Source organism: Sapajus apella, unplaced genomic scaffold (genome assembly GCF_009761245.1).
Source record: "Sapajus apella isolate SASKATOON/1434 unplaced genomic scaffold, GSC_monkey_1.0 scaffold4, whole genome shotgun sequence".
NCBI lineage: Eukaryota > Metazoa > Chordata > Mammalia > Primates > Cebidae > Sapajus > Sapajus apella.
The window spans coordinates 7,620,743-7,648,548 of record NW_022436944.1 but is presented as its reverse complement, the minus strand read 5'-3'; the positions used below and the strand labels follow the sequence as shown (position 1 = coordinate 7,648,548).

At 40.2% G+C, this 27,806-nt stretch overlaps 1 protein-coding gene and 1 long non-coding RNA gene across 3 annotated transcripts in view; one reads left to right on the top strand and one right to left on the bottom strand.

Annotated features, from left to right (window-relative positions):
• PPM1L (protein phosphatase, Mg2+/Mn2+ dependent 1L) overlaps positions 1 to 12,803 on the top strand; it is a 310,771-nt gene extending 297,968 nt beyond the window's left edge. Inside the window, exons 3-4 of the mRNA XM_032261760.1 lie at positions 5,391 to 5,552; positions 9,397 to 12,803. Coding sequence (XP_032117651.1) covers positions 5,391 to 5,552; positions 9,397 to 9,743 — 509 coding nt within the window. The 3' untranslated portion in view covers positions 9,744 to 12,803. The remainder of the gene's footprint in view (positions 1 to 5,390; positions 5,553 to 9,396) is intronic.
• Positions 12,804 to 15,912: 3,109 nt separating this feature from the next.
• LOC116539121 lies at positions 15,913 to 19,885 on the bottom strand. 2 transcript variants are annotated; one of them, XR_004263921.1, is made up of 2 exons: positions 19,626 to 19,885; positions 15,913 to 19,103 (listed from the first exon to the last, which is right to left on the bottom strand). It is a non-coding gene; the product is annotated as an uncharacterized LOC116539121 (long non-coding RNA). The 2 variants fall into 2 exon arrangements; XR_004263920.1 differs by having other exon boundaries at positions 19,520 to 19,635.
• Between the last annotated feature and the right edge of the window lie 7,921 nt (positions 19,886 to 27,806).

Here is a 27,806-nt window from a genome sequence, read left to right as displayed (position 1 = left end):
GGGAGTGGTATGACATGATATTAGACAAATTAGCCAGGGGCTAGGTCTTGTAGGACTTGCCACCATTGTTTCTCATCTGGACCACTGAATAACGAGGAGCTAAAATGACAGTGGTTTGGACTGGAGTCAATGCAATGAGAACAAGAGAACTGGAAGTGTTTAAGATATATTTTAGAGGTAAGAGTAGCAGAACTTAGTGATGGATTGAATGTGAGGAAAGAGGAAAAGAGAAAAATTGAAGATGATTCTTAGGTTCTGGCTTGAGCAATGGAGTGGATTATTGTGCCATTTTCTGAGGCTTAAGAACACATGGACACAGGGAGGGGAGCACTACACACTGGGGTCAGTTGGGGGGAAATAGGGGAGGGACGGTGGGGGATGGGGAGTTGGGAAGAGATAGCAAGGGGAGAGATGCCAGATGTAGGTGATGGGGAGGAAGGCAGCAAATCATACTGCCGTATATGTACCTATGCAACAATCTTGCATGTTCTTCACATGTACCCCAAAACCTAAAATGCAATAAAATAAATAAATGGGGAAAAAAAATGCAAAAAAAAAAAAAGTCAAATAACTTGCCAAACCCCATTTAGCTAGGACATTGAAGTCTAGTCCATGTGAATTCACTTTTTTTTTTTTTTTTTTTAACTTTTTGGGATTTTTTTAACCTGTGAGATAAGGTTATTAGGTTAAATTTCCAAGGTCTCTTTCAGATTTGGAATTAAGTTATTATCTAGATTAAATTGTTAATATAGAAATATCTCCTCCAGCCTGGATAACAAGAGTGAAACTCCATCTCAAAAAAAAAAAAAAAAAAAAAGAAATATCCTGAGGTTCAGAATTAAGTAACATTGTCAGGCCCTGGTATTTTTGATAAATATAGTGCTATGATGGAATAAATATTTTATCTCAGAATTAATAGCCAGAATCTGCAAGTGTTTTGTCTCAAGCATTAAAAAGAAGATGATTTTTTTCATTTTATCTTTGGTATGATGTTTTTTTTCTGGAGTTTCCTAGCAACAAGCTGTTTGTTCTGTCAAGTAAGATTAGATTGTAAGCTGTCTGTTATAATCCTGAGCTAAAACTGCAAAGCCCAAACAATACGTTGGTTATGGTGTCCTGGTTTGTTTCAGATCATTCTTGAGCCTCCCCCGCAGTGCTCAGCATTGCTTAGCACATATTATGTCTCCACAATCACACAGACCTCACTCAGGATAGGGGCAGGTTTCCTCTGTAGAAAGGGGAATGGAGACATTTCAGTAATTCAGAATACTACCTATAACTCTTAACCCTGCCATCTGGGGCTCACCCATTTTGGCCAGGTCTAAGATTCTGTTGCTAACATAGGCAGTATATTCCTGAAAACTTCACCATTAGCTAGATCTTAATTTACCCACAGAAACAGTAGGATTTGTTTTTGAAAAGGTCCGATCATAAATCTTAAGTATGTTCAATAGCATGTGAGTACAGTTGGCCCTTCATGTCCATGGGGTCTACATTGTGGATTCAACCAACCACAGATCAAAAATATTTTTAAAGCAATAAAAATAATATAAATTAAAAAACAATATAACAACTATTTACATAGCATTTACATTGTGTGAGGTATTAAAAGTAATCTATGATGATTTAAAGTATACAAGAAGATGTATATAGATTATATGCAAATACTAAGCCATTTTATATAAGGGACTTGGCCATCCATGGATTTTGGTATTAGTAGCAGATGCTAAAACCAATCCCCAGCAGATACCAAAGGACAACTGTGTAGCTAAACAGCCACACTCTAAATCTCTCATCAAATCCAGATATTACAAGGAACAACAACAAAAAATTCAACTCAAAAAGTCTCAAATAAGAAAGCCATTTATTGCCTCATAGAACAAGGACGGGGCAGTTCTAGGCTGGCTTAGCAGTTCCCTGATATTCTCTGGGACTCAGGCTCGTTCCTGTTTACCTCTGTGCTCTACCATCCTGCACTCACTGCACTCATGACCCTAAGGGATATCCCTTCATAGCTGGAAGATGGCTGCCACACTTCTGGGAAACACATAGGCTAACACTAGGCCAAATAAACAGTCATTGCCTGCTCTGTGCTTCTTTTAGTGGAAAAGAAAGCCTTTCTCAGAAGCCCCCAGCAGACATTTTCTTGAGTCCTTGTCCATGGAATGCCCAGTTTCTCCCATCTAGATCTAAGGGTATTATACTAAACTTCTTCCCTTATCTTTTATTCTTCTCAATTTCTATAACTGGTCTATTCTGGCTTTTAAAAACTTGTCACAGGAGCTGGGCAAAGTGGCCCACGACTGTAGTCCCAGCCCTGTAGAAGGCCAGCAGGAGGATCACTTGAGGCAAGGAGTTCAAAACCAGTCTGGGCAATATACTGAGAATCCATCTCTACAAAATAAAAAATAAGAACCCATCACCTATCCTTTATCCCTATATTTACTACATTAATTCAGACCCTCGTTAACTGTTCTCACTGCTCCCAATTTATCTGTCTTCTACCTTGCCCCTGGAATCATCTTTTAAAACATGAATCTCATTGTGTCACTATCCTGCTTAAAACCCTTCAGTGATTCTTAATCAAATATGGAACTAAATTTTAATTTTTTTTTCTGGCTACAGGAGTGACTCCTTGTCCCTTTTTGAAAAAGAAATCTTGCATGGCAGCTCACTTGTTAGCTGTTAACAGGTGGATGTAGAGCTGTCCTAGTTGAAATGCAGCTAGGGAAGGAGCCTTTAACTCAGCCGGGTGGATTCCTTCCCTTCCCTCTCATGGAGGCCCTGAAGCCTTTCCTTGGATCCCCTGGAGTATAGGCAAATAGAAACACCTACTAGGCAGTTGGTGTAGACCTCAGGAGTGTCAGCCAGGCTAGCTGCATAGACTTAGATTGTGTGGAAGCAAAGGTCAGTGACATGCTCGCCCAGAAAGCACAGTGTGAGAAGGGAAGAGGGTCCTATAGAGAGAGGACTCCAAGAGAGATGCTGAAGTAATGCCTACAAGCCATGTAATATCCCATGAAGCAACCTTTCTATTTTACCTTTCAAACTCTAAGAACGTGCCTTATAGCAGAATTTACGCCATGACTGTGTGGGACAATTTAACTCAATCAGATACTTGAAGACAAAGTAAGGATACGTTGAAGACCAAAATTTCCGTTTCCAATATTGAAAAAACAATATCAAAAACTGAGAACAACAATTTCTAATTGTTTGGATTGTGCTTTTGCTTACATTTTCATTCTTATTGCTTTTAAAAATTGCTTTGATAATCCATAAGATTAGCCTTTTTCCCCAAAGTCTTTTGTATTAGAAATCCTGCGTTAACCAACATTTCATGTGTTTCCATACCTGATCAAGGCATTTTTAGTTAAATAAGCTTAAGAATGGAATTTTAAGCAGAATTATAATAACTGATTCTGATAATTATTTTAATCTCTCTGCTCTTAATATCAACCTATATTTATTCTTTATGTCTATTTAAGAATTCAGTGTTTATTTTCTGTTGCTTGGAGCGTAAATTAGTTCAACCATTGTGGAAGACAGTGTAGTGAGTCCTCAAGGATCTAGAACCAGAAATACTATTTGACCCAGCATTCCTATTACTGGGTATATACCCAAAGGATTATAAATCATTCTACTATAAAGACACATACACATTTATGTTTATTGCAGCACTATTGCAAGTAAAGACTTGGAACTAACCCAAATGCCTATCAGTGATAGACTGGATAAAGAAAATGTGGCACATCTACACCATAAAAAAGAATGAAAGAGTTGTCCTTTGCAGGAACATGGATGAACCCGGAAGCCATCATTCTCAGCAAACTAACACAGGAACAGAAAACCAAACACCACATGTTCTCACTCATAAGTGGGAGCTGAACAATGGGAACATATGGGCACAGGGTGGGGAACATCACACACTGGGGCATGTTGGAAGTGTAGAGCAAGGGGAGGGAGCATTAAGACAAATACCTAATGCATGCGGGGCTTAAAACCTAGATGACAGGTTGATGGGTGCAGCAAACCACCATGGCACGTGTATTCCTGTGTAACAAACCTGCACATTCTGCACATGGCTCCCTGAACTTAAAGTAAAATTTAAAAAAAATTATAATAATTTAGTGTTTGTTTTCAAGCTAGCACCACGGCATGTACTTGTAGTCCCAGCTACTCCAGAGGCTGAGGTGGGGTAATTGCTTAGGCCAAGGAATTTGAGGTTTCAGTAAGCTATGATGACACCATTGCTCTCTAGCCTAGATCACAGAGCAAGACCCAGTCTCTTAAAAAAAGGAAAAAAATTAGTATTTTTTGTTGTTCCATGAAAACTTAAGCACAATTTAGATAGTTTACATTTTTGTTATGGAATATGACCTTAACGAGGAATGAAATGTTAATGAAGACTAATTAATGCATAATTTTAACAAGGGAGATATGTTTGAGGCAAGAGCTGAACAGGTTGTGCATTTCAGCAGGTGTTTGCATATTGAGTGGCACTGTCAAAAAAGAAGAGGTGAACAGAAAGGAGCTGGACAGAGAAGGCTGCAACTAGACCAGACTGTTCAACTCTGTGTGCTTTTATCCATTCCCATTTTAAAAAGGATTTGAGGAAAGTTTGTCCCTCTTGTCTTGTGTGTGCTTTAGGCAAGCAGGTCTTCAGTCTTGCTTGCTTCTGACTCGGACCACCCTCTCCCTAGGCCTCAGTTCTGTCATCACCAGAGCTTTTTCTGCTTCTGTCTTTATGTTCTGCCTCCATCGCACCCTGGAGCTGACCTGTTTCTGGCCACCAGTCTTTGTTGTCAGACTCCGAATATACAAGCTCAACCTGTCCTGACATCAGCAGCTTCTCACGTTCCACAGGATTCAGCTATTGGCATTTCTTTTTTTTTTTTTTTTTTTTTGAGACGGAGTTTCACTCATGTTACCCAGGCTGGAGTGCAATTGGCATTTCTAAACCCTCCTAGAAATGAGAAGCCCAGCACACCCCCCATTATTCCCATTTCCAACTGGGACTTCACAGAAACTCAGCACCAAGCAGAAGCCTAAAATGTGTATCAACTGACTGAAACGTCAAACTGATTTTGTTTCTCTCCTAATCCTTTTAAATGTGATATGTGTTTAAATTAAGAGTAGCAGAGACAAAATGATTTAGGGAAATTATAATGTTATCCTAGCCTATTTTAGTGATACTCTAACATGGTTAAGAAAATTGACTGTCAGATTTGATCATTGTTGTCGAAGTGAACAGCTATCATTCCCAGAGTGACTGGAGTCAGATTCTCACCCAGCAGAAGCAATTTTAATGACTGAAGAATCAGTTACCACAAGAGGCAGTGGAATCTGAATGCATTGCTGACCTCCCACGTTGTCTGTCTTCTATTTTTTAGGCACAACATGTTTGATTGCTCTGCTGTCAGATAAAGACCTCACAGTGGCCAACGTGGGTGACTCACGCGGGGTCCTGTGTGACAAAGATGGGAATGCTATTCCTTTGTCTCATGATCACAAGCCTTACCAATTGAAGGAACGAAAAAGGATAAAGAGAGCAGGTGAGCTTGTGAACATCTCCAAGAAATGTCTACTGTCTTGCTGGTGAACAAGGCAGCTTGCTTGGAAGGTTCCTGGATAAAATGTTCAGTTACCCTGTTTTAGATCTATACAGAGGCTGCTACTGAGGTAACTGAGATTGACTTTGTAATATTGCCTATCAAATAAATGGCCACTAAATCTGCCCTTCTTCATAGCCAAAGATTCCAAAAGAACTCAAAAGCCCATTTCCAGTTTAAAGGCTAATAAGATCTTTGGGCCCCTGGGCCTCACCTTTCTCTAGCCTGTTGCTATACACTGCTTCCCTCAGAGCCATGCCAAACTACTAACCATTCCTCAAAAGACCTCTGTGCCTTTGCAAGTGCTATTCTAAGTGACAATTACTTGTCCCATAAGATTCAGTTTAAGGTATTTTTTTGGAAGCTTTTTGTGTCACACTGTGACAAGGGCCTTCCCAGTCTGGAGTGAATACTCCTTTGTCTTTCCCCAGCATCCTATGTGGACATCTTGGGTCACTTCTTACAATACATGAACATACCTGGCTCTCCTATCTGTCCTGCCTTCCTGTCATCTCTTTAAAGGCAGGAACTTGGTTTTGTTCATCTCTACACCTTGAGCATCTGGCTTAGTGCCTAGTGTAAGTAAATATTTCAGAGCAAGGTTATGGGTAGAGGGATCCCTTATTCATTCATTCATCTGTTTATTCAATATTCTAGGAGCTGGGGATAAAACAAAGCCCATTCCCAATGGGCTTGCTGTTTCATGAAACTTACATTCTGAAATTGGCATGGGGGTGGGGAATAGAGGAAATAGACATTAACAAAAAAAATGAGTAAAAATAAGTAAGTCTTATAGTGTATTAGAAGGTGATAACTGCTATGGAAAGATGAAGCAGGAAAGGGGAGGGAGTGTCGGGGAGTTGCAGGATGTTTTGTTCATTTTTTGTTTTGTGTTTTGAGGCTGAGTCTCACTCTGTCACCAGGCTGGAATGCAGTGGTGTGATCTTGGCTCAGTGCAACCTCCACCTCCTGGGTTCAAGCTATTCTTCTGCTTCAGCCTCCAGAGTAGCTGAGATTACAGGCATGTGCTACCACACGCAGCTAAGTTTTGTATTTTTAGTAAAGACGGGGTTTCACCATGTTGGCCAGGATGGTCTTGATCTGCTGACCTTGTGATTCTCCCAGCTCAGCCTCCCAGAGTGCTGGGATTACAGGTGTGAGTCACTGCGCCCATTCAGGGAGTTGCAGTTTTAAGTAGTGTGGCCTGTGTAGACCTTGGTAGAGTGACGTTTGGACAAAGACTCGAAGGATGTCAGTTGATTATTACATTTTCATAATTCGATTTCAGAGGATACCTTTATACCTATGGAAGGCAAGAATTCTTTCACTCCTCAGACTGACAGCTGGAGGATGTATGCTCTTTGTGATGTGCCAGGCAGCTGGCCAGCAGTCAGAGGGGAGCAAGTTGGGTGCTTGTGTACACTAACCTCTCACTAGGATGGGCCCCTGCTGTCTGGGTTACTCTGCACATTGACTGTCTATCTCTATAGTCAGTTTCTGCCCAATGAATGAATTGAATGAACCTGATCGACATTTGAATTTTTAGAGTAGGGAACCATACTGTTAAGTCAAAATGTGTTGAATTTTATTACAACCTCCTGCTTCCGTGACTGCTTGAGTTGCAAAATAATTTTTAAGGAAAGCATTGGTCAGGTTTTCTGTTGGTGGGATGGAACAAAGGATATTTTAGGAGCATCTATCAAGCTTTGATGACCTCCAGGCAGTAGGAGCAAAGTTCTCTTGCTTCCTACCTATAAAGACACCATCTCTCTGTAAGAGTCCACTGTGAATTAAGAAACAGTTAGCCTACTCTTGCATCAGCACAGGCAAGGATGTTACACAATACACATGAAAATGTCATCTTACCATTCAGTGCTGTCTTCCGAATTGTCATGACCATTTTATCCTTCCTCTTCTTCCCTGCCATACCCACTACCCACACCTGTACCCTACATTGATTCTTTATAGAAGCAAATTTGGACACCATCTCTAAGGAGGTTAATCTAACCTCTATTCTTTTACATAATTTGATCAAGGGTGTATTTTATAGCAAGGCTTAAGAAACAGTGATTGGTTTTACCATCTTATTTTTTTTGAGACCTCACTCTGTCACCAGGCTGGCGTGTAGGGGCATAATCTCAGCTCACTGCAACCTCTGCCTCCCAAGTCCCAGTTCAAGCAATTCTCTTGCCTTAGCCTCCCAAGTACCTGGGATTAAAGGCGCATGCCACCACACCCAGCTAATTTTTATATTTTTAATAGATATTGGGTTTCACCCTGTTGGCTAAGATGGTCTCCATCTCTTGACCTCATGATCCACCCCCTCTACTTCCCAAAGTGCTGAGATTACGGGCATGAGCCACTGTGCCCAGCTGGTTTTACCATCTTTATGTGTGTTTTCTCTGGCCTCAGCCTCTTTTCAGGACATCTTTCCCCCTCCTGCTTAGCATGACAGTAAGGTCCAGCCAGTCTGGGCCAAATACATGTTGGTCTTTCTGTGGCCACTCCTTATACTGTTTCCAACAACATTACCTGTCATTTATTGTGTGCTCACCCTGTGCTAGGAGCAAAGCCCAGCACTTTACACAATTTCTCTGTGCCTAAAAGGCTGATATTCTCATTTTGTGGCCAACAAACTGGAACTTCAAAGAGACTTATGTGCCCAAGCACACACAGCTAGGGAATAGTGAGACCAGGATTGAAACCCAAAACTGGGTTTTATGCTCTTGCCTACCAGACCATACTTCCTGGAATGTTCTCCTATAGATCCTGCTCATAGATGTTTTACCCATCGCTCAAAGTCCACCTTTAATGTTCACTCCTCCCTCATCATCAGGACTGGAAATCACCCCTCCCTTCTCCATCTGCCTATAGCATTTAGCAGACACTGGTCTCCTCCTGAAAAGATACCACTTCGTGCTTATAGTATTTAATATTTGTGACTTAATTCTCCTGCCAGGCTGGCTACTTTTTTAAGGGAAGGTCTGGATCTTGTATAACTTCATATCCTGCACATTGTCTTGTATGGAGTAGATATTCAGTAAATATCTGATGAATATGTGAATGAAGACAAAAATAATAGATACAATTATTAAGTGCATAATATGTTCAGGGACAATGCCAGATGACTTCTGTGGAATAAGACCTTTATTTCTCATCAACCCAATGAAATAGATACTGTCTCTATTTTGTAGCCAGGGAGACTGAGGATCAGAGAAAGAGTTCCTCATCCAAAGTAGAACATGGCTAGAAGAGACAGAGCCAGGAATTAAATCCAAGTAATCTGACCTGAGCCTTTAATGACTGCACTAGTATGTGCTTTTTCTTAATCTTGATCCTATTTAGGGGGAGAGAGCTGTTTTGAGATCTGTATAGGCACATTTAAGGGTGGCCTCAGACCAAATGATGTATACCAGTAGTGTCCTGGTGCCTGTTCACCTGCCTTTCAGCATTCCTTTGCCACTCTCCTCGAATCCCTACCCTCATGTTCTTTACTGTCAATCACTGAGCCACCATGGTGTTAAAACCAATGCCCTCCCCCGATTGTATCCCTACCTTCAGTACTCCTCTTGATATATTCTTGAAGTTCTTCAAGATGCCAGGATGAGGGTATGAAGATCAAGTGGTAGAGTTATGCCATGCAGCAGGTCCCAGGAGTGATGGGGTTAAAAGGAGTGCCCACGGCCCAGCTCATATGAAGTCACCCTGTTGCGCACACACACCTAGACTATCCCAGGTATGTGAGACATCAGCTGGTTAAACTAATGGGCTTATCCTGTCTTTCTAGGTGGTTTCATCAGTTTCAATGGCTCTTGGAGGGTCCAGGGAATCCTGGCCATGTCTCGGTCCCTGGGGGATTATCCGCTGAAAAATCTCAATGTGGTCATCCCAGACCCAGACATCCTGACCTTTGACCTGGACAAGCTTCAGCCTGAGTTCATGATCTTGGCATCAGATGGCCTCTGGGATGCTTTCAGCAATGAAGAAGCAGTTCGATTCATCAAGGAGCGCTTGGATGAACCTCACTTTGGGGCCAAGAGCATAGTTTTACAGTCATTTTACAGAGGCTGCCCTGACAATATAACAGTCATGGTGGTGAAGTTCAGGAATAGCAGCAAAACGGAAGAGCAGTGAACCCTTCAGGGGTCTCAGCTGCCTTAGACTAAAGGACTTTCAACACACTGGTCTCTTAATTTAGTGAAAAGTGTGGGAGTTGTAATTAGGATCATCCATCCCAGACATGGGATCCCCCCTCCCTGGTGGTCTTAGGTCTATAATCAGTGATGAACTGAGGGTGCCCTTGGCCAATGTAGTTAAGAAGCTGGAAAATGGTTTCTTTATGTTTTCCCAACTCTTTCATTCAGTGTCCAAAACATATAAATAAATAACTGTAGATTCATGTATATGAAATGAATAGCATCTGTGCCATTTGGTCTCCCTCAGGATTCTTTTCAAGATCCTGTTCAGGGTCCTCCAGGCATCAGCTGTTATGTCCTCTCTTTGCAACAGTAGACAGGACAGGCCTCCCAGTGCTGCAGGAGACAGGCCACTGTGTCACCTGTGAGTGGTCAGGAGCTGACGTGACAATGCCCTCTGCCAAGAGACAGAGCTGTCCTAAGAATACTTTGTCCTTCTGAGCCCATGTTTTCTGCTCAGAGGCAGCTTGGAAGCAGATTTGGAATGGCTTTTATTTTGGCTGCTCTTGGAGACTGAGAGAAGCAGAAAGGATGGGAGACCAGTGGCAGCTGCCTGCACAGCAGAAATGACCCTTTTCCCTTGCTTCCTTTATTAGTTAAACAGACTTTATATACCACCTGACCAGGCTTTGTGCATTTATCCTAATCATGCATGATCGAAATCTTTTGCTTAGTCTTTACCGTATGTAAAAGGCAGCTGTTAAATTCACCAAAAGACACCATGATTTTTCATCTTACATGACCAAGAAACCATGTTAGGGGAAATGACAAAAGCAAGCCAAAATGTTTCCTTCCATTTTCAATGGCAGATGAAGGAAACGATACTGAATGAGTCACAGTCTTCCCTGGCAGGTAAGCTGTTTGTATTGAGGTAGGAGTGTTCACTGAGCTCCAGCTGTCACTTTTGTGTGTTTTTCCTTGCCCCTTTCCTAGTGCAAAGTGTGTTTCAGGCAGTGTTCTGAGAAGCAGCAGCCTAGAAGCACACACAGCATGTGTGTTCCTTGAAGTCAGGTACAGAGTTCACAGCTACTGCAGCTTGGAATTTGGTGGGAAACTACTTGGACGGGCTTCTCCTTGACAATGGAAAGGCAGCAGCCTTTATCATTTGGTTGCAAATATCCATCCACATCAAGTAGCTTTCCCCAGGCAAACACAAACCGCCCTTTGTGGCCTGCAGGGAAGGCAACAGAGGGACCCGGCAATGGCAACACAGCAAGTCGAGAATTCAAGCATGAACCCGTATTGACAAGTGGGCCAGTATTATTTTGGGGCCTGGCTTGCTGCTCTCCATTTCCTGTATCACTAATGTATCATTTCTCCAAACACTGGATTTTATAAGTTAATTTAGAGAAAATTAATTTATAAAATACTTCCCAAGACCTGCATTTATTTTATATGACTCTCTTTGCCTGACTGCATGACTCAAACAATCAAACAAAACTTTCGTTGCCTCCCACCCCTCTGTATCCACCTGGTTTTGTTCTTTCCCTGTGTGCATTTGTGGTTACAGCTTCCTATAGTCCTCATTCACCCGCCACCTCCTCCCCATGGAGGCCTGCCCTCCCCACTCCTGCTGTTGTAGAGCTTTTCCAAAGCAGTGTCCAGGAGAGAACTTAGAGTGAAGAGATTCCCTTGTGGTTGCAGAGGGCTGCAATCTGTCTTGATTCTTCCAAGCACTTACTGTTCTTTGACTGCACCGAGAATTACTAATGGTTTCCCATGAGATTTGCTTACTTTTGTATACTGTATGTCCCAGTGTTACAGTTAGAACCTTGGTTATTGTTTTTTAGCCATAGAATCTTCTAGTACAAAATATCTACCATTTGAGATTTAAGCATTTGCCTATGGAAAGACACTGAATATGTGGCTGCGTGTATCAATATTTGGGGTGGGGAAGGGGAAGGGAATGTGGAAAACAAATGCTGGCTGTGAGCAGTGCTGAGACGGCCAGGCCAGGCGGCTGAGTTTGCTTGGAGATTCAGGACGTTCTGATGCCTGAGAGTTGTCCCCACTCACCATCGAACTGAAATCAGTATAAATGGTGTCAGCACTTTACAGCCCATGGCCAACTTTCTTTATTTTTAATGTAGCACAAAAGTGTATAATAGCAAGGAAAAGACATTTTTTAATTCCAGTTATTCTTATTGTCTAAAATGAAAGCAGCAGTGTTTTGATAAAGATGAAAAAGAAAAGCTACTAAATTAGTAAATCAGTGTTTATGGGTCCTGCAAAATTTCTTAATAGATGGTGCTGGGTGCACGAATTACAAACTTTCTAACAGAGGTTCACAAGGCATCTTCTAAATTTTGCTTTGTACAATTATTTCATTTCTGACGTTAATCAAATCGAGTGTATATATCCTACTCCCTTTACTGCCTCTTTCCCCCCTACTGTGGCTTGTAGATTTTCAAAAGATACAAGTTCTAGGCAAAACTGTAACAGTTACATTAATAGTTATGATAGTTGTATCTAAAATCAGAATATTTTGTTCCCTTCCTCCTGGACCTCTCTCCCCCTAGCCCTTTTCCAGCTGTTGGGGATTTGTAGATATCACTCCTGGGGTGCCCTGTGGCACACTGGCTGCTCCCCAGGGACCCAGGAATGCTGAATTTAGCCATTAGGGAAATTGATTTGAGATGTTTGCATGTGAAGCTTCCCTAAGCTGCACTGCCAAAGCTTTGGAATTGTCACCCAAGGCTTCCTAGACTCCCTAGCTAGCTCGAGTTCAAATTGCCAATAGTCCCTTTGGTGCCAAATTTTGGGATGGTATTACAGTCTTTTAGAAGTTAAGATGGGAATGAACATGTGCTTATGGGACCCCAGCAGAATGCCAAGCCCAGGTCTCCACTAATGCAGTGCTCTGCTGCAGCTCCACTGGCAATTTGTACTCTTAACATGGGTTGTGGGAGGGGCAGCTAGGGAAAAAATTTTTTAATTAATTGTATTTGCAATTCTTTCATCATAGGAATAAACAATACTTACATAGAAAGCTCCAAAACTGTACCCAAGATCTGCATTTATTTTATATGACCAACTTGCCCCAAGGCAATTAGCTTTGAATCGCTGTTATATTGTGACATATCTGTGTGCATATGTACATATTACTGGTAACCAGTGGCTGCATTTTATTCCCTGCTGTGGATTGAGGTATTGCCTTCTTGAATCTTGTATGTGTCATTAAGAGTATTATACAGAGAGTGTTATAGTGAAGGATGCAAGCTGAATAATTTAGAACAGGCCTTATTTCATACAAGTGTAATTATTACATCATTTTGGGTAAATGGTAAACACGATTGCATGAGAGTGATGGCATCATCATTTCAATCTAATCGGAAATGATTCTAGGAAATTGATTCTACTATTGGATTCTAGGAACTTGATTCCACTTTTTCCTTTGCCAGATGTATCTTGATTTTCCTGATTTTTTTTTCTCTAAGGTTGTTGCCAGATCTCTCTTGCAACTGTGTCAGTGAAAGGTCTGTGTTTTAAAAAGGCACCATATCATTGTATATTTGAAAGTATAGGAATATATACTTTGTATAAAACTTTTCCAATGATTTCAAAAATTCTTTTTTCCTCCTTTTGACCCACCACTGGACTGTTCATCCCTTAATTGTCCCTCAAAATTGCCTTAGCATGTCACACCAGCATTCGTCATCCAGCTCTGGAGAAATGACATGACTGTTAGATACCACACCTGTTTAATCGCCTCTGGACTAAATCATTGATACCTAGACTTTTGAGCTAGTTAGCTGTAGAAATAATAGAATCCAGTGTTTCCCAAAGTGTGTTCCAAAGAATACAAGTTCCAAAGATACTCTTCTAAATATAGGGTTCCAGGATCAAATAAGTTTGGAGAACACATACCATCTTAGAAAGTTAGTGAACATGAGCTCGTCAAAGGCTCTAATTTAATGTCTTGCGGGGCAGAGAAAAACACAACAAATATCTACTGTCAGCCCAGTGTTTTCCAGATTAATTTGACCACAGAAACTTTTTTGAGTAACACCTAGTAACACTGCAAGGAACTGTGTTCTAAAGAACACCCTTTGGGAAATTCTGATACGTTGAAATATTGCTGTGTTTTCATTCACCATGACTCATAGTAGAAGCAGCACAATTTGCAACTTAGACGCATGAGGCTTTCATATAAAAAGCTGACTTGTTAATCAAAGCAATGTTAAGAAATAGTGTGATTTAATGTGACCAACAGCAGCCTCATATTGATAGCAGAACAATCCTACTTAAAGCTCTAAACATCGTCTCTTTCTTTTATGTGAATAACGAGCAAGAGCCCTGTCATAACTGGATAAGTCTCAGATTGATTCCAAGATCTTTCCATTGCTTTTTTGCAGTTACCTTTGCTTTTCAGATTGAATCAAAACGACTATTTTTCTATTTCATCACTATGTGATATTTAAAAATATATAAAAAATAACAAAAGGAAAAACAAATATGATTTTAAGTCACTTTTGAAATTTTAACTCAATTTTTCAAATGATCTGTTGTATAGTAATCGAAATGTAAACTATTAACGCTTACTTTCTTTCCTCTATTGTCCTCTCCAAATTCAGTGAAATGATTTGAAACCACTTAGAGCTCATACCTTCTAAAACTCGTGTCCCCTATCATCCTACCTTTCATATTTTCTGTCCATAGTTAAGTTTGGCAAGTTATCTTTCTTGTAGTTCCATAGTAGTTACTCTTGGCAGAAACAGGTTTGGGAAGCTATGAGAGATTACTCCAAAGTAATGGATGAAACAAATCTAGTCAAAAACATGGTACAAAGTGAATTAATACTAAAGTCAATAACTTAAAATTACATCTAATATTTAGGAATAGCTCACCCTCTGCACATTATCTAAAACATTAAAAAAATTAAAAGTAAGATCTCTTAGGCTACGTGGCAGATTGCAGAGGGCAAGGGGCAGTTGATACCATGAGACTTTCATTAGATGTGTTTCTAAACATTTTTTTCTAATATGTAAATTTGTTTGCTGATCCTTCGTAATGTTAATGCTGCGCCTATTTGTTAGTTGTACCACTGTTAAGCAGCAAACTGTAGAAGCTAGTGTTGATTATTGATAATTTTTATATGTTTAGTAATAACCACAGTATCATATGTACAGTTGCTTTAATAAATCCAAGTTAAGGACTTTGAGGAGAGCAGATAGTAACTATTCATTTTAACAAATCATCACAGACAGTTTCACTGTTCAAAGCTCTACCAGAAAGTAAGCATGCAGCAAAGGTATAGATTATATTTAGAGATGTGGTTTCATTTATTCTAGAAGTCCTATAACCTGCCATTATTTAACCACAGAATCACACCTAACATTTTCCAAATCCAAATTAACCTCAAAAACCTCCAAGGACATTGAGCACAAGTAGATTGCAGTGAAAGCATGGGTAGCAGACTGTGGTGGACAGAGGGTTGACTGACCCAGAACAAAACCTGCCTGGGTACATTGCTGCCACTTCAGGAGAGGGACTGTGTCAGCTACACATTCTCTCATCACCTTTTGTCATGAGGCAGTTCATAAGTTAAATACAATACCATGCATTATCTCAAAATATTTCTGTATTAATTAGGTAATTCATGAAAGGTGGATATAATAGTAAGGTATCAGGGGAAAACCCCTTTAGGATACCCAGACATTAAAAATGTAAAAAGTAGCTTATAAGAAATGTGGATTATCAGATTTTTACCATATAGGTTGTGTTTACTAGAAATTTCTGACACCTGTACAAAAATCAGGTGAAGGAAGTTATTACCACTTTTCATCATTCAAAAAACAGGCTTCCCTCTTAGAGTATTAGTTAATGCTTTGCTTATTTGTTAATTAAGACAGTATTTTAATTTTAAAGCTTCCTTTTGTAGGATTGATTAAACAGGCAGAATCACATATTTTTTAAAAAAATGATTTGGAACACTTTTTAATAAAAAACTGTAAAATCAGTTCCCAGTGTAGTCAAAATTAGAATGTAAAGGAAAGCATTTTTAAGAAAATACAGAAGCCCAAATCAAGGGAGAATAATATAAAAGAAAATATTTTAAATTAGGAAAAGGATGTGTTATTGTTTATTACATCAGGAATTATGCTTTCTGTACTTAATGCTCTTAGTGGAGTTAGGGAGATAACACTGAAGTGAGAAAATGAACATTCTCAGTTACTTGTGTAGTAAAATTGCTGTCCCTATTCCATTTTTTTCTGATGAAGATGGATAAATGAGGTCTCATCTATTGCTGTCCTAAACACTTTTACTGTCCTAGGTTTCGTTCACATTCCAAATCATGGACATGACTTTATCCTTAATCCTTAGAACTTTTGCAGAGGAAATACCCCTTTATAAAATTTTGATAGATACTAAGATCAACTAAATGGTTCCCCTTCCATTTTAAAGTGCACAAATAAAACTGAAATCAGATAAACACAGTCATAGCTACAACTGAGAGTGAGTTTTAACATACTAGTAATTTTGCAAATTCCAACATGAAATACTAGTGAGTACTCAATTTACAACAGACAATTTCACAAAAACAAACCACAGAGTGATTTGCTATTCTTGCTTCTTAAGAGAGTTTTTAAATCCATATAATGCAATAGGTCAGGTTGCTCATATAATTTTTAAAAATAATCCTGTAGAAATGATGTATTAGACATCTCTAACCCAAGAAAATGATGTTTTTTGTATAAGTTTTAAATTCCCGTTTGTCTTAATATATCTTAGGACAAATGGTGACTTCTTCGTGTAATAATGAAAAGGTATAAATCCTGCTGCGTGGGGAAAAGCTAGAACCATGGGTCATTAAGCAAGAATACTGCTCTTATTTAGGCTCCTAGACTGCAACTAAACAGTCTTTATGTATTTATTGTTTTGATTATTGTTTTATCTCAAGCATATACAGTGTGCAGAAAGTAGAATAATGAATAAAATATGACCATGGAGAAAACCCATAACTTTTGCTTCTATTCTAGAAAGCAGTGTTTGTTCTTTTTAATTTATCTGAAATACATGTTCACATTGAAACATTAACATCTACGGTATTGTCTTTCAGTTTACTCTTCAATTATTAAAGCAAATGATTTTGATTTATAGCACTTACACAACTGCAATTCAGGTCATAGAATTGAAATATATTTGATAATGTCTCAGCATTCTCATGGGCAGCCTAGAAAAAGGAGAAAAAAAAAAAAGAGAGAGAGAGACAAGAGAAACAAATAGAAATTTTAGTGGGTTCAAATGAATGATTATTCTGGCAATCCTGGAAAATGGTGAACAGTTCATTCTGAAAGACCCCATTGTGAACTCTGCTCACATATATATTTGTGTAAGGAAAATGTGTGAGATTTTTCTTAAAAAATAAAAGCATCATTGCATTTATAACAGATTGATCAATCTTATGAACAGATTACATTGGGAAAGTCACTATTATTGCTATAAGTAAGTGTGCTTGTATATTTTATTCTTTCCTTTCTTAATTTCTTTGTGTGTGAGAGCATCTAACTATGTGCCAGGCAATGGCTGTGTCTGATTGAATGTATCCGTTGGTGAGCACTCAGGTGCAATCACTGCCCTTTTGGGGCTTACAGCCTAGTGGGGATATTATAACAGAGATATTATAACACTCCATATTGACTAAATGGGATGAAAATTGTTATCTTTCATGATTTGTTTCAATGGGCTTACATTTGTTTGGACAGGGCAGAATTAGAATAATTATTTCTTACATATAATAGTAGGTGATAAGAGATTGGGAGTTTCTTGCCCACACTGAAGCAAACTTCAGTAGATAATTACTCCATTTTACTAGCTCATCTAGTTTCTCAAGGATGGCATGGGAAGTGAGTCATGAAGCCTCTGGGGACCAAGACGGGGGTAGTACTGTCCCAGTGGAGGGTGAAAGCCAGGTTGTCTCTCCCTTCAGGATCTTTCTGGGGGGAAGAAGAGAATTATAGAAAAGGAGAAATGGGAAGAGCAAAAACATCTCTCAATGTCCTATTTTTATTTTTGTTCACAACAGACTATATAGTGTAACAACCTTATGCCTCCAAAGACAGGCCAGGACTGAGAGTATCTTCAGTGTTCCTGAGTGTATAAATCAGTGAATTTGTTATATAGAAAGTTGGCATTTCAGGAGCACGATTATTTCCTGATTTCAAATATGAACAGAAAACTAAATGTCAGATTTTTTAAATCATAAATTTGGTATCCATAGTTACTTTACATATTCCAGAGTCTAATCATGGAATTTAAGTTTTTTATTTTGAACAAAAATAGCAACATCTGTTTTCTGTATGGCAAAGAAAAACTAAATCCCAGACTTTTATTTTTAACCACAGAAGCTGTCTCTTCTTTCTAAATTATTTGCCTGCCTGCTTATTTCCCCTACACATCTCTTTCTGTTTATACCAACGGCTTTTTTAAATCCAAATTAATACTAGCTATTGCCAAATTGCCTTAGAATCCTATTGAATTAGAATAATTCATATATTTCATATACTAGAGAGTAAATGCTTAGTGATGGTAAAGATCTCATTGTGATCAGAAGTAGGGTTTTTATTCTTTTGTTTTCAATCATGAGAACATATAAAAGGAAATTCAAATGAAACAAAGCCAGTTTCTGATTTAGTAACATTAAAACCGTAGGAGGAGCTCAGTTATTAAGGATAGAAAGGAGGAAAGGACAGGGTGGCGAGAGAGAAAGGGGAAGGAAAAAAAACAGTAGTGTTTTTTGGGGGAACAGTATAATATCTCAGAAGTTCTTATCTCTTATCCTGCTGATGTTGAGACAGTGGCTTTGTATAAGCTTTTATTTATACCTATTTCAACATCATAAAAATTTTTGTCAGCATTTTCTTGCAACTTCAAAAATCACAAGGGATTGTTTATAAAAAGATACAGGATCTATGATTTATTAGCAATTTTTCTTTTAGGAATCTTCAAATTGTATTTAATAAATAAATCACAGGTCAAAATGACTGTCAAATCAATTGGGCTTTCTGGTAAGTTATTTCCTGACAACTATCCATGAAAAATACAACAAGCCTTGGCAAAACCTCATTACTCCTGGAAGTTTTCAGAGGTTATTATACCTACTGTTCTATATTTGTCTCTAAGAGACATTTGAAACAGTTACAATGTCAATTTGGTGTAGCATTACCTGTAGTAGAGCTCAGAGTATGTGGCAGTGCACGGTCACTCAAGATGCATGGCGTGTCATTTGGGTTGCTTTGATGGGTGTTGGGGTAGAATTAGCCTTGTAGAGACTAATGTGTTCATGCTCTCTCTGATCCTGTTTCATTGTATAAAAATGAACAGCTAAAAATTTACTCATGGTGACAAGATTTAAAGCAAAAATAAACCCATAAAATTGTTAGACTTTAAACATGAGACTGCTGCTATTCTTTTCTTTAAGTTAAACTCATTTTCCATCCTAATGTCTGTTCTTGAATTTTATAATTTATCTATGCTTTTGAGTTGGAGTAACTTGAGTTGGGGTTCTATGTGGAAAGCAAAGAAACAATTCATGGGTAGAGCATAAGACCAAAGCATAATAGAAGCAAGAGGCAGGAGGTATTGAGACTCTGGTGCTTTCACTTGGAAGGGGAATAAGCCTGGCTCTGGTTCAGAAGAAGGCAATTGATAAACATGTATACAATGTATGCAACAAAAAATGTTTATTGTAAACCTAACACAACTTATACCCACCTTTATAGTAACACGTCGACAAAGTTGATATAGTAATTACTATCAGGTAACAAGGGTTAGATTAGCTATACATAGATGTAGACTCCAGCAACAAAGCATGACACACCTCGGAGAAAAGTGTTCAGAACAGAAGATCCATCTGCAAAGGTTTTCACAAGATGGCAGAAGAAATACGGTAGGGAGACAGAATGAAAGAGGAAAACTCTCTCCAGGATTCTATGATCTGAAGAGGGGTTTGGACTCATAGCTTGGGCCATATTGTAGTGGTGACTTGCACTAACTATGTAGATGGAGTTTGTAGATTAGACAATTCTCAGAATTTTCTAGAAAAGGTTGGGGCTAGACATAGTGGCTCTTGCCAGTAATACTTACATTTTGGGAGGCCAAGGTAGGAGGACCACTTGAGCTCAGGAGTTTGAGACCAGCCTGGTCAATATAGTGGACTCAGTCTCTTAAAAAGAATAAAATCTCCTTAAAAAAAAAAGGAAAGAAAAGGAGATTGTTAAGCAGGCAAAACAATTGCCTACTCTGCTTTCAAATTTAAGTCTGAGAAATATAAAAGCTCATCTCTACATATAAAATGCTTTTTTAAAAAATTACCTTGTTTATATGCTAAGGTTCACTAGAGGAGAAAAAATCAATGTGCAAGTTTTTAAAGGTACATATAAAAAGGGATTCAATTCAAAAGTAAATTTCTCTCCCAATCCTACCATTCATTAAGCTATGAGATAGAGTTGACTATCACTTGATTTCTGAACACCAAAATAACCTCTACTTACAGCTTTTCAACAGTTCTTCTCCTTACACCGTGAAAAACTTTAAAAAATAATCACAGCAGCCTGGAGAGATGGAAGAACTGCAGGATCTGTGTCCCAAGAAACAGTCATTTCAATGTGAATTTACCAGAAGTCAGAAATTTTCCACCTTTTCATTTGTGAAGAGGGCAGAGTGAATGTTAACATCAGGCACGGAACCTACTTTGTGCCAGGTTCATGAAGTAAACCTTTCCTGATGCTATTCAATGAGTGAGCAGTAAAAGGCAAGCAAATGTGACCCTGTCCGCTCTTTTTCATCCAAATAGGAAGACCTGGCTCCACACTGTGTTGGCTTGATTAGTGAGAGATGTACAGACTCTTCAGGTTTGTAACTATATTGCTATGCCCCTTTCTGTGTTCCCAGCAGATGGGAACTCAGACTCTGCTGCCTGAAATGGAAGGCAACCACTTACTGAGGAGCAAGGAAGAAAAGGCATTTTTTATTTCCTCTATCCCCAATCCATCAGTGTGGGCTGCTCACTCAGGCTGGGCTCCATTCTCCAGCAAGATGCATCCCAGAACATGGAGCTCCCATGTCACAGACCAGCTGCTTTCTGTCTGCCCCATAAGAAATTGGGTTTGACTTATCTCTTCACATCAGCCCCACTCATCACTGGCCTAGACTCTCAGGGAGAGGAAAACTGTTTCTTATGTTCCTACAATTTGGATGCCCTCCACTGTAACAGACAACACATAGTGGTTAACTTATATATGCAGGGGGAAGAAGTCTGTGGTCACAGGGTTGGTTCAGTGATTCAATGATGTCATCAAGAGCCAGCCTCTCTACCTCAGCCACTGACTTGGCCTTCAGGCTGTTCTCATGGGATCCACATGGTTGCTTCAGATACTAGCATTGCAGACATAACATCTGGCCAAAGAAAAGGAGACTTTCTCCTTTGTCTTTTTTTTATTAGGTACATCCACAGAAGCCTCTCAGCAGATATCACCTGGGGGCCCACTGGCTGGGATTGGTTCACATGCCAAAGCATGAGGAGCAAGAAGGGCTAGTAAAGACAGCGGTAGCAGCCTGAGCAACATAGTGAGTCCCATCTCTACAAAAAGGTTTTGAAAAATTAGCCAGGTATGGTGGCACATGCCTGTAGTCCCAGCTTCTTGGGGGGTGCGAGGTGCAAGGATCACTTGGGCCCAAAAGTTCAAGGCTGTAGTAAGCTATGATCGTGCCACTGTATTCCAGTCTGAGCGAAGGCGCGGGACCCTATCTCAGACAACAGAAGTGACTGAGATGGGAGGCAGCCCCTGCCTGCACAGAAGAAAGCGGGAGGGTGGGCACGTGAGGCTGGGGCTCGGCAGCAAACACAGCATTTGGCCTGCACCCCAGCAGCCTTTGCTCGTGACACTTCGATGCCACTTTCTGCCTTTACCTAAATTTGTTAATATATTTGTTAAAATATCTGTGTTATAAAAATGATTTTGTTGAGAATGAAATAATAAAAGGTACTTTTAAGGTAGGAAGAAATCCTTGAGAGGCATTTTCTGTTAACGTTTTGTTATATTTTCATCCTGCCTGTTTCTGTACAGTTTGTACATACGTAGCAAGAAGGGGAAAGAGTGGCATTTAGAACTGTCACTGCAGCTGCTGCAACCTTTTAAGAGAATGGCAACATTTATCTTTAGAGAAGTTGATTTCCTTTTATCTGGGAAATGCCTTGAATGGGCTTTTTTTTTTATCCAGGAGAAATGTAAGTAGCATTCACCTCTACCTTGCTTCCCACGTGGTCTTAAAGGAGAAAGTGAAACAGAAAGAGGGCTAAGTGAAAAGGAGTTTGGGAAATTGCTCGTTGATAACCTCAAGCAGGGGTAAGTCCCGGCATCGATGGGGGAGGGGCCAGATGTGGGGAGAGAAGGCTTGGCCCCGGGGCCACAGACCATGGGAAATTTCCCTGGTAACAAATGTTTTAATTATCATAACCGCCCCCGAAGTTGGTAGCATTAGGCAAAATTTATTTCTTATGTCTCTGCAGGTTTACAGGGAGGTCCTAAATTGGGGTCTCTTGCAGAGTTGTCTGGCATTGTCTGACAGCTCCAAAATGAATTATTCACTTACACGCCTGGTGCCTCACCTGGCTTGGCAGGATTTCCTCTCCTCTCCCCTCTTCTGTCCTCTCCCCCGCTCCTCTCCCTTTTCTCAGGGCAGTATAGATGCATTCGTTCCAAAAGAACAAGGTGGAAACTGCAAGGCTTATTTGATCTGGCCTTGGAAGTCATGCAGCACCATCTCTTCTGTCACATTCAGGTGGTTACGAGGAGCTTGCCTAGAGTCAGCATAGGTGGGAGCTACACAAGGGCACATGATATATCCATGAGGGACTATTTTTCAAGACCATTACCACAGGAAACAGCTGCCAAGTTCCTAGGAGCAGTGAAGTAAATTAGATTCACATCAGAGAGTGAATCTGAAGACCTTCACACCTCCCTAGTAGTGATAATCCTTTACTACTCTCAAACTAAGTGAAATTCTAAAATTCACAGTAACGTGTTAGTGAAGCTTTTGGAGGAAAAAAGAAAAAGGTGGGTGGCATCATTCATGAGAGTATGGGAAGAGATTTCACAGCCACGAGCATCAGGGGCCACAGCCAGGAGAGGGCGTGACAGTGGAAAGGCAGGCTGTGGCACGGACTGACTCAGGAGAATCAGAAGCCAGGTAGACCCCTGGAATCTTCACAGCACGGCAAGGTGGACTCCCCACAGTATAGTACATGGGGATGCAAACAATTCTATTTGGGTATTTACAGAAGGAAGAATCAAATATTTGGAGGTATCTGGGCATGCACAGTTCATATTACATTATACACACATACACCCCTCAACTTATTTTACATTGATTTTGGATCCTAACAAATCTTTGTAAACATTTTTAATGACTGTATTGCAGTCAAACTTATGAAGTCACTGAAATTAATATTCTCTTAATGCTGAACTTCCCCCCCCCCATTTATTTATTTTATTGCATTTTAGGTTTTGGGGTACATGTGGAGAACATGCCAAATTGTTGCATAGGTACACACGTGGCAGTGTGATTTGCTGCCTTCCTCCCCATCACCTACATCTGGCATTTCTCCCCTTGCTATCTCTCCCCAGCTCCCCACCCCTCACTGTCCCTCCCCTATTTCCCCCCAACTGACCCCAGTGAGTAGTGCTCCCCTCCCTGTGTCCATGTGTTCTCATTGTTCAACACCCGCCTATGAGTGAGAACATGTGGTGTTTGATCTTCTGCTCTTCTGTCAGTTTGCTGAGAATGATGGTTTCCAGGTAACACTGCAGGCTGGGCATGGTGGCTCACACCTGAAATCCCAGCACATTGGGAGGCCGAGGCGGGTGGATCACCTGAGGTCGGGAGTTCAAGACCAGCGTGGCCAACATGGTGAAACCCCCATCTCTACTAAAAATACAAAAATTAGCTGGGCATATTGGTGACCACCTATAATCCCAGCTACTCGGGAGGCTGCGGCAGAAGAATCACTTGAACCCGGGAGGTGGAGGTTGAAGTGAGCCAAGGTCGCACCATTGCACTCCAGCCTGGGCAACAGAGCAAGACTCTGTCTCAAAAAAAAAAAAAAAAAAAAAAAAAAAAAACGTAACACTGCAATGAACATTTCTGATCAATTTCTTAGGAATGATATCTAGCAGAATTTCTGAGTCAAAGAGTACTGGAAAGGCAAACTGCCAAATTGCCTTCCAGAAACATCTAACCCCTATTTCCATAGTCACATGTACTGAGGACACACCTCATTTTAAAATGGACATGCAGCAAGCTCTTGATGTCACCAAAGACCCCGTGTTCTACTGAGGCCTGGCGGCAGAACCTTGTCATACAAGGAAACTACTGCTAGGCCAGCACCTGCCCACTAGAGTCAGCACTGCCTTGGGCTTAAGCCACTGCTGTCCACTGGTGTTTTTCACTGTGGTTTGTTCCTGGGACTCCCCCAAGACATCTGGTGGCCACAACTTTCCTCTAATCGTTTGGAGACTGCAGCCTGGCACCTGAAAGTTCCTCTAAGCCCTGAGTCGAGAGTAATCCCCCCTGGAAGTTTTACAATTCCACTGAGGAAAGGAGTTCCTCTTGAGGTGCTCCAAACTAACACAGGGGCACCCTAACACAGAGCAGTGGGTTTGAGCCTGGAATATTCTAGTCCTGGCTTCACAATGACCGTGGGTAAGTTAATGGCCCCAATGACCTTGGTGCCCTCATAGAAAATAACAGAGTTCCCAAGCCTTTTCTTGCAAAGATCCCTTCTACTTCCCTTCTCCCTCCTCAGTGAACCTATGACTCTGCACTTCACTAAATTACAGCTTAGTTTCTCCATTAATCAGACAAAATTAGCCCACAATTAAGCTTTTTTTTTTTTTGGAGTAAGCTGATCATGGCCTGTCAGGTGATTAAATTCTGGGGCATTAGAAACATTTTCCTTGGCTTGGACAACCTTATCTTAGGTCAATATATAGATTTCACTTAGCTTTTGGAATATTGAAAACTGTGCATAAACCCCTTTAACCCTTTCATCGTCACAGAGAAGCCTGGAATCAGAGGAAAGATGATTTCTGAGGTCTTTCCCAGCTCCAATCTATGACTACTTCTGCCTGTCTTGACCACAGGACTTAAAAACTATCCACATGCAGGTTTTATGCCTCTCTCACTCGCCCTAAATACAGGATGATGATGCTCATCTTTGCTGGACCTTTCTTTTTTCTTAAGAGGCCCAGGAGATGACTTGGGTATAAATTCTGTCAAGGGACTGCCCAGTCAACCCCGTTTGCCCATTGGCTTCCATCTCCTATCAGTACAACCATATCAACATAAGCCACCTATTTTGATGGACTTCTTGAAGGTCTGCTCCCATATTAACCACAAATCAGGGAGCTGATGGAGAGTGTGAAGTGCCAATGAGTCTTCAGCTCACAAAAAATCCAGAGGAGTTGGTTTAATTAGTATATGGGAGATTGGTTCCTAATGGAATACAAAATATAAGAACCCCATATACTCCCCCTTCTTCCGCTTCAAAGCTTGCCTCCTTCCTATCTCTCTTTCCCTTTATCTTGCAACAAGGGACTACTAGACCCTAAGGAAATGGACTTTGTCCCCAGCTCATGCTCAGGAATACTCTTTGTTATAAATAGCTCCATTCTGGCTACTCTGCAGCCAGAGAGTTGATGGGAACATGTTAATGTCATTACCATTTAGGATAGAGCTAAGGAAAGATGAAGCAGGGTGAAGGGGCAACCCTCTCAGGGAAGGGTGAAAAGCCCAAAGCAGCAATACCAAGTGAGTCAGAAAAAAGTCTTAACTACTTGAGCCTGCCTCAGGACCGCAGACCCCTGAGCTCCCTCTCCCTTTGAAACACAGAGTGTGGCAGATTATGGTACTATTGCACTCAACTTTCACATCCCATTCTGCGGAACAATACATCCCTGCACACTGCAACATCACTTGCAGTTACTTAGTCACTTCCTACAACAGACGGATACTTCCCTACCTTGGTGACACTGGCCTTGGCAAGGGATTCGTCTCAGCCAGTGGATATATTAATATATGCCACTGTGCTTCCACCAGCTTTTCTATTCCTTCTGTAAGAACAGCATGTTCCAGATAGGGGCTGCCCATTAGCCTGGATCCTGGAATGAAAGAGACACATGGAGCAGGGGTGCAGCCAAACACTGCCATGCAATGTGAGTGAAAACATGGCTGCCATCAGGTTCTGAGATTTGGGCGTTACTGTAGCATTTGTGACCCTCAGCAGAGCTAACTAATGTGCTAAAAGTCACCAACTAAACACCTGCAGACAAGGAAAGCAAATGAGGCAGGGGGTGTGTGAAACTATGGGGATGGCAGGACTAAGGCAGATGCCATAGAATCAGCCCAAGGGTAAGCCCCAGTAGTAAACACTGTTATATGAGTTAACATTTTTAAAACTGCTGATTTGGTCAAACACCACGTCATGATTTTAAAAACACAGCTAATATTTACTTCCCAGAAGCTTATTAAGAAATATAAAGTTAAAAACAAAAAAATATATAACTACTCAATCTCTTAATGTTTTCCTAATCATTTAACTTTTTAGGTTCTTTAAGGCACCAATCTCCAGTTCAGAAGAAACAATCTTTCGAAACTTGGCAATTATTCATATTTTACATGTTTGGGTTTTTTTTTTCTGGTCTTTTCTAAAAGTGAAATTATTTTTTATGTTAAAAGTTCTCTCTAGAAATGTTTTGAGTTAGCTTCCCAAACATCGATATACAGAAATGTTGCACTTAGCAATGGAGATATCTTCTGAGAAATATGTCAGGTGATTTTGTAGTTGTACAAACATTACAGAATGTACTGACACAAACTTAGATGGTAGAGCCTATTGTTTCTAGGCTACAAATGTCTACAGCATGTTACTGTGCTGAATACTTACTGTTGGAAACTGTCACACAATGGTATTTGTGTATCTAAAATAGACTGACACACAGTAAAAAAACAACAACAACAACAAACAGTATAAAAGCTGAAAAATCGTACACCTGTATAAGGAGGGCACTCATCAGGAATAGAGTGTGCAGGGGTGGAACTGCTCTGTGTGAGTCACTGAGTGAGTGGCGGGTGAATGGAAAGGCCTTGGACATGACTGTGCACTGCTGTAGATTTCACAAACACTGCACACTTAAAGTGGGCCACACTAAATCCATTTAAAAAATTTCTTTCTTCAATAATTAACCTTAGCTCACCATAGCTTTTTTACTTTACAAACTTAAACTTTGACTCTTCTGTAATAACAATTAGCTTAAATTTAAAACACAAACATGTAAACTGTACAAAAATATTTTCTTTATATCCTTATTCTATAAGCTTTTTTCTACTTTTAAATTTTAATTTTTAACTTTTTAAACTTTGTAAAAAACAAAGACACAAATACACACATTAGCCTAGCCCCACAGGATCAGGATCATCAGTTTCACTGTCTTCTATTGCCACATCTTGTCCCACTGGATGGTCTTCAGGAGAAATGGCATGAATGGAGCTGTCACCTATGACAGCAATGCTTTCTTCTGGAATAACTCCTGAAGGACCAGCCCACGACTGTATTAGAGTTAACCATTTTTTTTTTCAATAAGTAGGAAGACCACACTCTAAAATAATGATAAAAAGTAAATACACAAACCAGTGTCATTTATTATCAAGTATTACATACTGTACATAACCGAATGTGCTGTATTTTTACACAACTGGCAATGCAGTAGGCTTGTTTATGCCAGCATCACCACAGACATGAGTAATGCACTGGGCTATGACATTACGACGGCTATAACACCATGAGGCAACAGATTTTCTGCTCCATTATAATTTTATGGGACCACTATTGTATATGTCATTATGCAGTACATGACTGTAATCTTCTGCAAAACCAGTCAAATCTAATCATGTCACAAAAATAACTACCACCATCTGTCTTAAAGAAAGTGATTCCTATATG